General features: G+C 46.8%; 1 protein-coding gene across 7 annotated transcripts in view; it reads right to left on the bottom strand.

The window, feature by feature from the left end:
• Positions 1 to 305: 305 nt before the first annotated feature.
• The window catches only part of COMP (cartilage oligomeric matrix protein), a 37,395-nt gene continuing 24,836 nt past the window's right edge, over positions 306 to 12,864 (bottom strand). For all 7 annotated transcript variants that reach the window (XM_055707976.1, XM_055707975.1, XM_055707973.1 and 4 more), the window contains 17 exons: positions 11,757 to 11,808; positions 9,409 to 9,581; positions 8,008 to 8,145; positions 7,116 to 7,193; positions 6,807 to 6,965; positions 6,097 to 6,201; positions 5,827 to 5,934; positions 5,498 to 5,657; positions 4,140 to 4,258; positions 3,649 to 3,701; positions 3,020 to 3,213; positions 2,345 to 2,523; positions 2,156 to 2,204; positions 1,710 to 1,906; positions 1,395 to 1,567; positions 1,093 to 1,232; positions 306 to 927 (listed from right to left, as the gene is read on the bottom strand). In XM_055707976.1, coding sequence (XP_055563951.1) covers positions 881 to 927; positions 1,093 to 1,232; positions 1,395 to 1,567; positions 1,710 to 1,906; positions 2,156 to 2,204; positions 2,345 to 2,523; positions 3,020 to 3,213; positions 3,649 to 3,701; positions 4,140 to 4,258; positions 5,498 to 5,657; positions 5,827 to 5,934; positions 6,097 to 6,201; positions 6,807 to 6,965; positions 7,116 to 7,193; positions 8,008 to 8,145; positions 9,409 to 9,581; positions 11,757 to 11,808 — 2,124 coding nt within the window. In that variant the 3' untranslated portion in view covers positions 306 to 880. The remainder of the gene's footprint in view (positions 928 to 1,092; positions 1,233 to 1,394; positions 1,568 to 1,709; positions 1,907 to 2,155; positions 2,205 to 2,344; positions 2,524 to 3,019; positions 3,214 to 3,648; positions 3,702 to 4,139; positions 4,259 to 5,497; positions 5,658 to 5,826; positions 5,935 to 6,096; positions 6,202 to 6,806; positions 6,966 to 7,115; positions 7,194 to 8,007; positions 8,146 to 9,408; positions 9,582 to 11,756; positions 11,809 to 12,864) is intronic.

Below are 12,864 nucleotides of genomic sequence, written 5' to 3'. Positions count from 1 at the left end.
GCTGCTACCGGCCTCAGCTTTCCCAGTTCCTGGGCTGTTTGTGGGAGCTCTGGCATGGTGTCGTAGGACAGGTCAAGCATAAAGCTTTCACTTATCACTCCAAAACTGCCGCTTACAAGGAGGAGGTAGGACACTAACTAGAGGGAGGGTCTTGAATGACAAAGCGGCCCGTGCGTGTGCGCTGTGAACGGAAATGTTGATTCAGCCGAGGGCTCTCTAGCTGTGCTATCACTTTCAGCTTCTGAGAGCTTCTCTGTTACACATCTGTACCGGAAAAGTTTCAGAAGAGGAAAAAGCAACATGCATGTGACCAAGGAGAAGTCTAGTATTTATTATCCAACATTCCAAGTATTTATTATCCAACATTCCAGAACAAAGATACTCTCCTTAAAGTGCTTTTTTTTTTTTTCATCTTTTGTGAGCAAGTCGTACACAGGCTGCTCTCTGTGTCCTTTTCAGACTAGTGCTGGGTTTGCTTTGCAGTAGGTCTCAAAATGGAAAACAACATTCACACTCGAGAGAGCCTTGGAGTAGGGAAGAGATTCCTGGGAATCAGCCACACTAAACTTACTCGAACAATTCCGGCTACTACAGGTAGCTTCTCAGCACATCTTTTTCCATGTAGCGTAGAAAACTAGTGTTTACAGCAGCACGGGCTTCTGTTCACACTTGCTGCCTACACCTCTGCCGTTCCAATAGCTTTTCGTAGCGTTTAAAGAAAGTTGCTGTTGTAGGAAAGATGCCAGATAATGCGTTGGCACGTGGTGCTGTGCGGAGGGCAGTGGTACGTTACTTACAGTTCTTCATACCAGAGCAATAGTGGGGCAGCTGAGTACAGTTTTTAAAGCAAGTTGGGCTGGACAGACGTTTAAATCTGAGGTTAGTCTTGCTGAACTCTAAATGTTTCATAGTCTTCTGGAATGGTGTCTGAGGAGGACGAGATTAAAGCAAATCGAGATTAGAAGTAGAACCAGAAATGAAAAATACTGTAAGCTATGTTGCAGATGTACGTGTAGGCTATCCATGAACTAGTGAACGTCTGGAAAGCACAACGGCAAAAACTTCTGCACCTGACTTTCCAAACTAACTCACCATTGCAGCGATAACGCAGGTTTGACCAAATAATGTTCTCTTGGGAGAAGCAGAAGACTCCCAGGCGTCCTCCTCGCATGGTTGTATCAAGGACAACTCCAGTGTCTGCTACTACTTCAGGGCCTTCATAGAAGCGAGCTCTAGGGGAGAACAAGCACATGTAGGACAGGAACAGAAGACTGATGCACCCTTGTAGAAATCATCCCTCGGTCAGACACTCTCCCTTTACCACAGGACTGCACCAGAGATGCTGCTTTTGCGTGTGAAACTTGCGCTCAGCCGTGCAAAGGTAAACCCCTCACCTGATGTAGCCAACTTGCGGCCGATGCTGCAGGAACCAGCGGTAAGATGTCTTGTCCTTCCAGCCAGAATTACGAGGGTCTTTCCACAGCAGTTTGACCTGGTCCGTGGTGTCTCCGGTGTGCCAGAGAGAGTTGCGGAGATACTCACCGGGGCCTGTTTTAGACTTCACTGCCTAAGACAGGGAAGAGACCAGTAAAATGTGCAGATAAAGGATTGACTGACTACAGCTCATGCCCCGCTGTGTGTGTCTGAGCAGCACAGCTAAGGGAAAGGCCAGAATCCACTACTGAATTCTTTTTCAGTGGCTTCTATACCTTCAGTTGAATTCCAGGTTCTGCTACTGCTCGGAAGGGGTTTGCCTGCCAATATGTCTGTTCCATCTGCTTCCACATGACCACGTAAAAGCTGGAACTGTCCTGGTAACCAAATATGAAGCCAGCGTAGTCATCATCTGTGGCAGTGTTGACGTGGAATGTGCCCTCAAAGTCCACTCCATTGAATGCCGTGTAACCTGTAAGTGGTAGGAAAGACAAATACTTTGTGTTCTAAGACAAAATGTAGATCCATTTCTTTCTGGGTTCAGATGGGGGAGATGGATTTTGCTATGCCAAATCTGGAGACTCTGCCTACTACAGAAAATATTTGCCCAGGAGGTAGATGGAATCATCAAGTAGGGTCTGAAGTATTTGTAAAAGCTGTACCGAGAAGTATGCAGTTAATAAGTGATAATTTTCCAACAGGACAATACTAAGTGCCTCACCTACAGCCAGGCCAGGATCGCTGTTCATGGTCTGGACAATTTCCATGCCCTAAGAAAGAAGAATGTTGACTCGTTAGTGTAGTTCCAGACCTACTACCTTAACTTTTGTTAAGTGACCAGGGGAGAGGCTTGTTTGGTACAGGCTTGTTCCCACTGGAGCCAGTAGCCCATCCTGGAGCAGGCTCCTACCTGGTTGAGGACAATCCAGTTGGGGTCAATCTGTGCGTCGCCCTCAGGGTCCAGCACAACTGTCTGGAAGGCCCGGAAGTCTGTGAGTGTCACTTCTGCGTTCTCTGGGCACACATCGATTCTGTCAATCACCATGTCTCTGTCAAAGTCATCTTCACAAAGGTTTCCCACGCCATCACCTGAGAGCACAGGAAGAGAAAAGGGAGTCACAAGCTTTCACAAATTTCTCCTACCCCTTGTACCCAAGTCTTACTCAGCTAGCCTTTGGCTAGCACAGTTTAAGGTAGCCATGTCTATGCAAGGTTAGGAGGTGTTCAGAGCACCGGTACAACTTCCTTTAACTCAGTTGCAAAGTAACTCTGAGGCTTCTCTTGCTTGCAGACGTGTTGTGAACAGAAGAAAGACCTCAAATTGTAGACACTTTGGGAAGAGAACTTCTCCCAAATACAGTGCTGGTGTCAGGGTTATTGGACATCTGAAAACGATGTGGGACTGTCTCGAGTCTATGCTTAATTCTAAAGTCTTAATGCTTTTTGTCTAAAGTCTAAATTCTAAAGTCTAAAGTGCTTAAAATTCTGAACTCCTCTCTAGCTCTAGAGGTCAAACCGAAAGGCATTGGCCACCAGGAATGGACCCCTCCCCCAGGCAGAGCTGATGTGCATCCATTTCCCTTACCATCTGAGTCTTCTTGGCCAGGGTTAGGGACAAGCCGGCAGTTGTCAGGACCTGGAGGTCTCTCATCTGGAATCCCATCATCGTCGTCGTCATCGTCACATTCATCTCCCAGCCCATCGTTGTCTGTGTCCACCTGGGAGCTGTTGGGCACTGATGGGCAGTTATCCCGTGAATCTTGGTGGCCGTCCCCATCACTGACGGAGAAAATTACAGGGAAAGATTATCTGCTGGCACGTGCTTTTAAAAAAAAAAAAGGCATGCAGCACCTTTCTAGGAGCTGGGATCCTCAACAGTAACAGCAGCTGGTGATTTTAGCCTTATGGAAGTCTTAAGCTATCAGTTATACCAGCAACAGATCAGAAATATTCCTGCTGTATGTGTAGCATATGAACAAATCTGCAAGCGGCAGCTAACGACAAGCAAGCCTGCTGCCAGCAAGCTTACCTCCGTGAGCTTTCGGACGTACTGGCAAGTTCCTGAGGTCTGAAGAAAATTCCACCTCCCTTAACCTCTCTTTTTATCGGATAAGGCAAGCCAGGCTGTCACAGCGTTGCCAACGCATGCCACCTTCTCCCTCCATCCCCAAGATTTCATGCAACCTAAGCGTAATTTTTGCAGCTAGCTCTCACCTGTCCTGGTTGGTGTCACAGACGTCTCCCACTAGATCGTGATCGGTATCTTTCTAGGAAAAAAAAGCAATAATAATTTACACTTTCCATAGATCAAGAGGAGGATTAGGCAGTAAAGAGAGCAGAGAGGTGTTAGCCTCAGTGCCATAGCCATTCTGATTGAGGACAGAGCTGGCAACAGTGGGAGAGTTCCTTCTGCAGGATTTACAAGCTGCCCTGATGAATTCAAGCAGCGCTATTTCTAAACACAGATGAATGGGGTAGGAAGAGAGACGTCCAGAGTGCAGCACTTCCTCTCCGAGTTATGCTTCCACATGCCAGGATGTGTGATCCCGGGGGGGGCTGTACCTTTTGTACTGCAGGCTGGCAGCTAAAATTGGCAAGAGGCCATCTTGGGTGAGTTACCAGGTACGCACGTCTGAGGCAGACGATACTGTCTTCAGTGAGAAAAATGAACCCCTAAGACTGCAAAATGGGAAGTGCTTACTTACCTGGTCCGGGTTACTGACTGTTGGGCAGCTGTCACACACATCTCCTACTCCGTCACCATCGCTATCTTTTTGGTCAGGGTTAGGAACTCTTCTGCAGTTGTCCATTGGGTTTTTGATTCCTGTAAAACATGTGAAGGGGACCCATCAAGGCAACAGGGCTAGTAAGCTCTACGCAGCCAGATCTCTTGGGTCTAAGAGATGGCAAAAATCTAGGACAGCTGAATTCATGTAATAAAGCAATTTCAATTTTTGTGTATACTTTACACAGTTTAAATTACATCTAGCAGTTACGGAGGACAGAAGAGATCAGCAGCAACTGATCTTAAAACATGCTCCACCAGACTGCATTGTGATGGAGCGCATGTGATCTGAGCGTGCTGTTGCACATGGCCCTGAGAGGAAATGTCCTTGCCTGCATTCCCTGGGGAAAGCCAAAGAACTGAAGAACATGGCTCCAAACTGGGATCCTATCTGTGGAGGAATGAGTGGCCAAGGAAGATGAAGCTGTCTGCAGTTCCCTGAACCAAGACTGTCTTTTCCTCTGTAAAGCAGATGTCTATATAATTATAAGTCAAGGTTAATCAAGGTTAATCTTGGCTATTTGACATGGAAGATGTAGACGGTGCCTTCTCAAGGCCCGAGACAGGACAGGAACAATCTAATTGGCAACCTGTATGACTTCGCTTCCTACTCCTCTGCATTTACCTACTACACCAGCAAGTCATGCCAGCAGGGAGCTACTTGGCAGGATGTAGCCAGACCCAAGCAGCCCTAGATGCACTGGAAATACTCTGTAAACAAATAAGTACATCTCAGACCAGCAGCAGTTTTGATTTCTGGCTTTTGAAAGCAGGCTTTGTGCAAATACAGCATCAGTAGTGCACAGACTGTTTTCAAAGCCAGCTAGGTGTTTTTTTGCCCCAGAAGACACCTCTGACACATACTGCCTTGAGCCAATAGCTGCTAACAACTCTGGTATTCCCATACTTCTTCATAAGTTTAAATTGCAGCACAAAGTAGTGTCCTTGTCTGGACTCAGATCAGTTTGCATGGTACATCTTTCTTAAGTCTGACACAGGTTTGATGTGATTGTGCTAATAAAAAATTGTTAGCACCATCCTGATGATCAATCTTTAAACCCTGCAAGAGCTGAACTGTGAAGGATGCTGGGTTGATCTTGGCATCTGAAGAGCTGAGCTGTGCTTCATCCCATCAGAAATTAGTTCCGCTCCTGTAGAGCTGAAGCCTCTGAAGGCTGGCACCTGCCACAAGGCTCTCCAGCTGGGTGCTGGATAGCTCTCTGGTTCTTAGGTCAGTACATCTGCTCCTCTCTGAGGATGCCCTCCAGCAGCTCTTACCATCTCCGTCCATGTCATCGTCACACTCGTCTCCCTTCCCATCGCCATCAATGTCCCGTTGATCATTGTTCTTCACTTGGCGACAGTTGTCACAGGCATCACCAAAGTTATCCTTGTCCGCATTGCGCTGGTCTGCATTGCGTGTGTACACGCAGTTGTCCTGTGGGAGAGAGGGACTGGCTGAGGGGAAACGTTTGGCAGCAAGCATGCTACTAAGGAGTAAGAAAGATGAAAGTTCTGAGGTATGTGACCAGCTGCTCTGAGAAGTTGTTTTGCAGGACCTCTGGGTACACTTAGGTATGGAATAGCTTAAACATGAGAATTCAAACCTCAGCATTCAATATCCCGTCTCCGTCAGCATCATCATCACAGGCATCTCCAATTCCATCCCTGTCTGCATCCTCCTGGCCAGAGTTGGGGACAGTCACACAGTTATCCTGAAAGGAAAGCAACAGAGGGCCTGCTGGGAAGCTCTGCATGTCCTTTAGCCTGAGTTCTGAAGGTTGGGCAGGGTCTCACCAGCACCCAAGGCCCCCCCTCAAATCAGAACTGCCCCGTTCTGGTTAGGCACTGCTTCCAGCTAAACAGGAGACAATTACCTTGCGGCACTTTTTGTCAGAGCAGCGTTGCTTCTCGTCAGGGACTCCATCAATGTCCGTATCCTTCCCACAGACATAGCCGTTCCCTGCCCACCCCACGAGGCACTGGAAGACAGCAGATAAACAAAATGAGGCTACTGGTGAGTCCCCTGATGGCAGTATGCCTCCAAAATTGAAGGCTTTCCATGAGAACCAGCACAAAGCATTGCAAATTCAGGTACGCAATGCTCTACAGGAAAAATATTATCTGGAAGAAAGATGGATGCTGTAAATAGCATTTTAAATAGCTGAGATACAAGCTCTGTGCTTGTTCCTGAGATTATAAAGACAGATGCAGCAGCAAAAGTTCTTGGCTCCAGCAGGTTGCTGAACAGTGCCTCTCCCTACTCAGCCGTGTGTAATGTTTCATGACTGACAAATATATAGCGCTTCACGGAAAAACAAACAAACAAGCAAACAAATAAATCCCAACAAACAAACAACAGTGGATCTGAGGTGCCAGGAGCGGTCCAGCTTCCCCGGAGAGCACGGAAAGAGGCCCTGCCCTGGCTCAGGTGGTGGTGGGGAGCAGGGCTGCGCAGGGAAGGCATGCTCTCCAGGAGAGGGCAGTGGCAGACCCAGGAGAGCGAGCACAGCGCGAGGGAAAGGGGAGCCAGCAGCCCCCAGGCGCAGGGAGGTTCCCCCCAGGCGCAGGGAGGTTTGGCCCTTACCACGCAGGAGAGGGACCCGTCGCGCTCCACGATGCACTGTGCTTTCTCGTGGCAGGGACTGATTTCACCATTAGGGCAGCGCCTCACTGTCTGGCTCTTGCAACCAGTGACCTGATCCCCAACGAAGCCAGGTTTACAAGCCCCGCACTTGTAGGATCCCTGCAAGAAAAAGCAATAGGGAATTAACTAGAACGTCATTCCCAGCAAACCTTTGCTGTAACCTTCCTCAGCGGCTGGACTGCCACAGCTAACAGAGGCCCCAGAGCCTGGGGAAGAGACACCCATGTGAGGCTTTCCCATAATATTTACCCGTGTATTGATGCAGATAGAGTTTGGGACACAATTTCTGGCAGCACCTGTCTCACATTCATTGATGTCAGTACAGACCTGTCCGGGAATGATAAAATAGACATTAACTTCACTCTTAAACAGACACCACATCAGATTAGAGGATTAGGGCATCACTAGATGCAGAAGCAAAGCTCCTGTCACACCTTGCTAGGACCCACAGCTCAAGGTTCTCCTTCAGACCAGCTTCAGTCAGATCCCAACAATACTCCTACCCCCCAGCAAGCTGGTCACCCTCTACAGAGTCACCAGAGATTTTAGCCTGGCAAAATAGCTTAGCTCTGAGCTGAGCTGTCAGAGTATCTCCTTACTGTAAAAGGACAGAAGAGAGTCAATGGAGCAAGAAGGTCACAGACTGTGTCCTATGACCAGCTAGCAGCTCTCTAAATAACACAAGCCACATGCCGTTCCTGCTTTTGGCAATATATTCTTATAAACCATACTAAGACTAGGCGGTTGGGTGTTTTGTTTTTTTTTACTTTAATCTGCCTACAGCTGTCAGGGAAGCGTTGGGGCAGGGGGGGCGGGCAGTAGCTGCACAAACTCTTCTGTATCCTAGTGCGAAGGATTCTCCAGTCTGGCTTCAGAGCCACAAATGTGTCAGAGACGTAACATTCTGTCCAGCATAAATTCAGCAGAGGTAAGGTCTTGGAGTAGAGGGCACACTGCTGCTGATGTGCTGGGACATCGTTGGCAAGCCTCCTCTCACTGCGTCAGGCTCCCCCCCAGCACAATGCAGTCATCTTGCATTTCCCTCCCATTTCTTTGAAGGTGCCAAGACCTTTGCATTACAATTACAGAGGGGAAAGAGTTAACGGCTTCTGAAGGATACAGAAATGTTTCTGAGCCTTACCTGTTTGTTGGCCCTGGCATAAGCTAGTCCAACCCCTTCGACCATTTGCCCAGTGAAGCCAGGAGGGCAGGGATCGCAGCGGAAGCCAGGGGTGGTGTTAATGCACTGGACCTTTGGGAAGCAGGGGTTTGCATTGCACTGTAAACAAGAAAAAGGTTGTGCAGAACTGTGAGGCAGGCTCGTTCCACGCCAGCTGTGAAGGCAGCTCAAAGCAGGCCTTGCTGGGTGAGATCCAGCTATTGTACTTTTATTTTTAAAGAATAAACCAAAAATGCATAGAAGTTCCTGGCTTTCCTTGCGAGTGGAAAATGCAGTTTCCCCATCTCAGTTGTTCTCCCAAGTTCCAGTATGTGCAGACAAGTAAAACAAATCAACTTTCAGGACTAATTCTTCTTAGGTGACATCAATTGCCCAGGCAAAGAGCTGGCTTCACTGCACACTTTCCTTCCTGGCAGTCTCTGAATCCAGAGAACTGGATAATTTCTTACACTGGTTTTGAAAGACAAGAACAGTTGTTTGTTTACTTCTCTGGGAAGCAACAGTCTTTCCAAAATTGCTATTAATGCTTGCTTTATTTTCTCCAACACTTCATTATTTTCACTGAATACTTATGCTCCGTACCAGCAGATGCATTACAGTAATACAGTGGTTCCCACATTTTGGTGACTAACAGATTATCATCAATCTCAAAATCTCTCATGGACCCTTTTAACTTCAGCAGGTTTTTGAACTGAAGTGCCATGGAGGTTGTATGGTTTTGCAAGGCACTTAAGAGTTACTTGGTGGACTAAGCAGTGAGCACAGGACTATGGTCTGGGAACCACAGAACTAAGGAATCTTATGGACACGCAGAAATAATGGTTGAGTAAAACTTTGCAAACATGCAGAGAGTAAACTTGACAGAATGCCACACGTTCTAAAAAAAACATAAATTAAACAGTATCTGCCTCACAAGGTTTAAAGGCAGAAGTAAAGCAAGTAGTGTGGTAAGATTTATTGTATAAAGGACTATTCGGGAAGCTTTGATTCCATTCCACACATAATAAATCTTATCTCTAACAACTCATCAGCCTTTAGCTCAAAAGATTGTAAGACCAAAAGGGACTGTTCTGGTCTTCCAAACTCGCCTTCCTGTGTGGCACAAATGAAAAGATTTATTTTGTTGGAGCCCATGTATCTTTTAGAAAGAAATGCCTAGCTAGACTGGATATAAACCCAACATGGAACAGAGCTTAAGGAGGGCGAGATCCAGACTTCCTTCCATTGAAATGATGTTTCTGTTGAACTTCACCTCCTAAGGGAATTGCAAGACTTTTCTTTACAACTACAAGATAAACGTGCAACACTCCAACAGGAGCGAGCCAGTTTTGTAACTCCCAGCCTGTTCTACTCGTGTTTTACCTCATTGATATCTGTGCAGTGGGACCCATTGCCTGAATAACCTGGGGGACAGGGTCCGCAGCGGAAGCCAGTGCCAGTCTCAGTGCAGGTCACTCCAGGGAAGCAGGAGTTCGGGAGGCATCTGTTAAACTGTGTCACAGTGATGACAGGGCCTGTCACCTCAGTGTGCATGCCTACAGGACAAGAGGAATGTTAAGAACAGAGCTGTCTCTGCCAGAGGCTATCATCAGGTGGTCCCATTGTTTCAGAAGATATCAGTGTGCTTCACACCCCAGACATTTCCTCACAACCTTTCTGAGAGCTGAGCAGTTGTAGCACTGTTTTGTAAACAAAAATGAAGCCAGAAGCAGCAGTTTGACAGATTTCTGAGTCAAAGCAGGCAAAAAATAGATAAGCAACCCCAGAAGTCTTAGCTCCCAGTCCAAAACTCTTGTTGTGCCACCCTCCTCATTGGTGTAATGCCCTTGCTTGTGGAGTCCAACAGAGATTGGTTCTCTCCTTGGTTCCTCTATAACTACACCTCAGTGGTGGCATGGACATTTGGCTAAAGCAGAACCCACACAGGCTTAAATCTGGGAAGCATTGTGGAGGGCTGTCAGCCAAAATCTCCGCTGTAGAAGGCAGGCATGTTAAACAGGTCAGCTTGGTTCGTAGCAGGAATGCACTCACATCAGGCTCACGGAAGGCTCTCATGCCATAATGTTATACATAACATGCTACCTGCTGTCTCCACAGGACTAGGAAACCTCACATCATCCTGACAGATGAGAAATCAATCTGTTATGCAGACATTCTAGGCTGGAACACAGCAATGTGGTCTATCTAAGCCCAAAGCATTATGTGTGATGTGTAGGAAAGTGTAACCCATGTAAAATGCTACTGTAGTCCTATCCAGAAGCACTCTGAACACATCGAGCCTGTCCCCACACTGCTGCACACCAGCCTTCCTTAAAGGTTTCAGGCCAAATGCCAGGTTTTTGTCCTTATCCTCATGATAAGGACAGCACAAGAGAACTTGCAAAATTAATCTGTATGAGATGCAGAACTTTACTGACTGTGAATAACTTTCAAGACTGTGAATAAACTTTCCCAGCATCTAGAATTGTCACGAGTCTCCCACACCCACTACTCCAAGTGGCAAGGACACTTTTTGCTCCTACTTTCTCCAGCTTGAAAGCCCAACATAAAAAACCTGAAACAAGACAAACCAAACCCCAACACTCCACCACCGCCAGCTGCAAAATCTTCACTAAAAGCAAGGCCTCCTCTCTTCATGCTTCTCTTTCTGAGAAATAACGAGAGAAGCACACAACTGCTGTGAGTCACATTGTTCAATGCATGACTAAAAAAGGCTCAAATTCTACAGTAAGGAGTACAGGAGAAGAACGCATATAAAGCAGAACAGCAAGTGGGAAAGGCAGAAATCAAGTAACAGAGAGAAAGTTCAGGACAGTTTTATGAGCAAATTATTAAAACAATTGCTGTGGATGAATGCATTTGTGTACTGCAGGTCCCAGAAGCTTTGGCTAATCTCTTTTCCAGCAGAAGTACAATCTCTCCAAATGCAGAAGTGGTTATTGCTCCACCCTTTGAGTGTACTGGCAAATAATAGAGCATCTCCAAGAACCATGCTTTCTGAAAGCCAGATACACTGGAAGTAAATTCCAGTCTAGAAAAAAACCCACACATTTATTGGGGAGCACAGGGCAAGACTTATATGGGAAAATTTATGACCCTGTTTCCTGAAACCTCTGTAAACCTCTGCTTGGATGGTGGCAGCACTAGGATGGAAGGAATAGCGCAGCAATGCCTCTTGGGGGTGATGTTCTCTTCCACTTGCAGCTCAGGAGTAGCCAACTATATCCCACAGGATACCCAGTGTGCATTCCCAGGCAGTTCTAACATCAGCCATGGGCTGGCTTATTAGGAGATGTGGTTGGGCAGCTTTCCGCACTAGAATGCGGCTACCCTGAGAAGTACAGCGTGGTATGGCACACCACCACTAACAAAGCTTACTTCAGAAATAGTGGAAGTAAGCAAATGCTGGGTTTTGCTGGAAGGAAAGATAAGCTTTTTAAGGCTACTTCTGCACCCCATGCTCAGGGAAGGGGTAACGGCTTCAGCTATTGAACCACAAGAACAGCATGGAACACTGGTCCATGTGTGCAGAATGCTGTGGGGGGAAAAAAGCATCACTGAGTATTACCCTGTGACACTCGGGATAATTGTGAAACAAGCCATTTCCTTTGGGGAGATGGTCACAGGTGGCATTTTACTTTTGTTTGGACACAACGGCACAAAGGACTTGGAGGAGGCAGCTGAACATAGGACTGGGCTCAGTAACTCACCACAGGCATCACACTCCATGACTGTATTCTTCAGGAATGTTATCTCCTTAATCTAGAAGAAAACAAGAACCACCAAAGGCTGAGTTTTGTTCCCACGCAAACTAATAGCCCCACTGTCAGAAAACAGGGTGTCTCTGTGAGACTGCACAGCTATTGACAAACAAATTAACTCGTACCCCAAAATCTGTGTTGCAGACTTTCTGGAAGCTGAGGTGGCTTGTATTCCCTGCCATAAGTCACTCCCTGGTGTAGTGTTTCTACAGGCTAACTTGATAATAATATTCTGTCCCAGATGCAGGAAACACTTGACTTGAATACACAGAAACAAGTGTCATAGAGAAACACGAATCTACTTCATTTGGTTCTTCTACTCTAGAAGATGCTGAACTAGCAGTCCTAGAGAGGTCTGCTTTATCTGCAGTCCAGGCACTGCGTAAGTCAAGTCAGGAGGAGGTTCCCCTGTGAGCCATTTTTGCAGATACATGAATAACCTAATCTGATATTGCTTATGTTATTCTTTGGCCTTAATGCCCTTGCCACGAGGAGATTTAGAATCTGTTCATGAAAGCTCCTCCCTCCAGACTTCCTCTGGTCTCCTCCAGGCTCCTATTCCTTCAAGCTTGCTTCAGTAAAGCAGTGCAAAGATGCTGTTCCTTTGGTGAAGAAAGGAATACGGGACAGGCACAACTAAGCGTGTCAGTCTCAAGCTAACATTTATCCCTAGCATCTTAAACAGCAACCCCAGCCGACTTCTGTCCTGTAAAAGCCTCACTGGCTATCTACAAGTGATGCTCAGGACCACCCTTCCACACCCTGTGGGCTTTATGTTTTCACGATTGTCATTCCAGTTGGACAAAAGCTTCTACTCACGCCTCTCTGCCAGCTCCCAGCTTTAAGGGCAAGCTTTCTTTTTATCTTAGATTCTCTCTTCTCTTCAACACCGCCTGGGGTCATGTATTTTGAATAGTTAATGCAGAGACAGATCTAACGAAAATCCCCAGAACATCTCCCATCAGAAGTGGGTGACAGAGAGCAGAGTAGAGAATTTGGAGCACTGCTAATGAATATCAGCGGTTCTTTTGTGCCAAGAATCCTTCGGCCTTGGCTC

This window comes from Falco cherrug, chromosome 4, assembly GCF_023634085.1.
Source record: "Falco cherrug isolate bFalChe1 chromosome 4, bFalChe1.pri, whole genome shotgun sequence".
Taxonomy (NCBI): Eukaryota; Metazoa; Chordata; class Aves; order Falconiformes; family Falconidae; genus Falco; species Falco cherrug.
The sequence above is the reverse complement of the archived record's forward strand: the minus strand, read 5'-3'. Positions and strand labels throughout refer to the sequence as shown.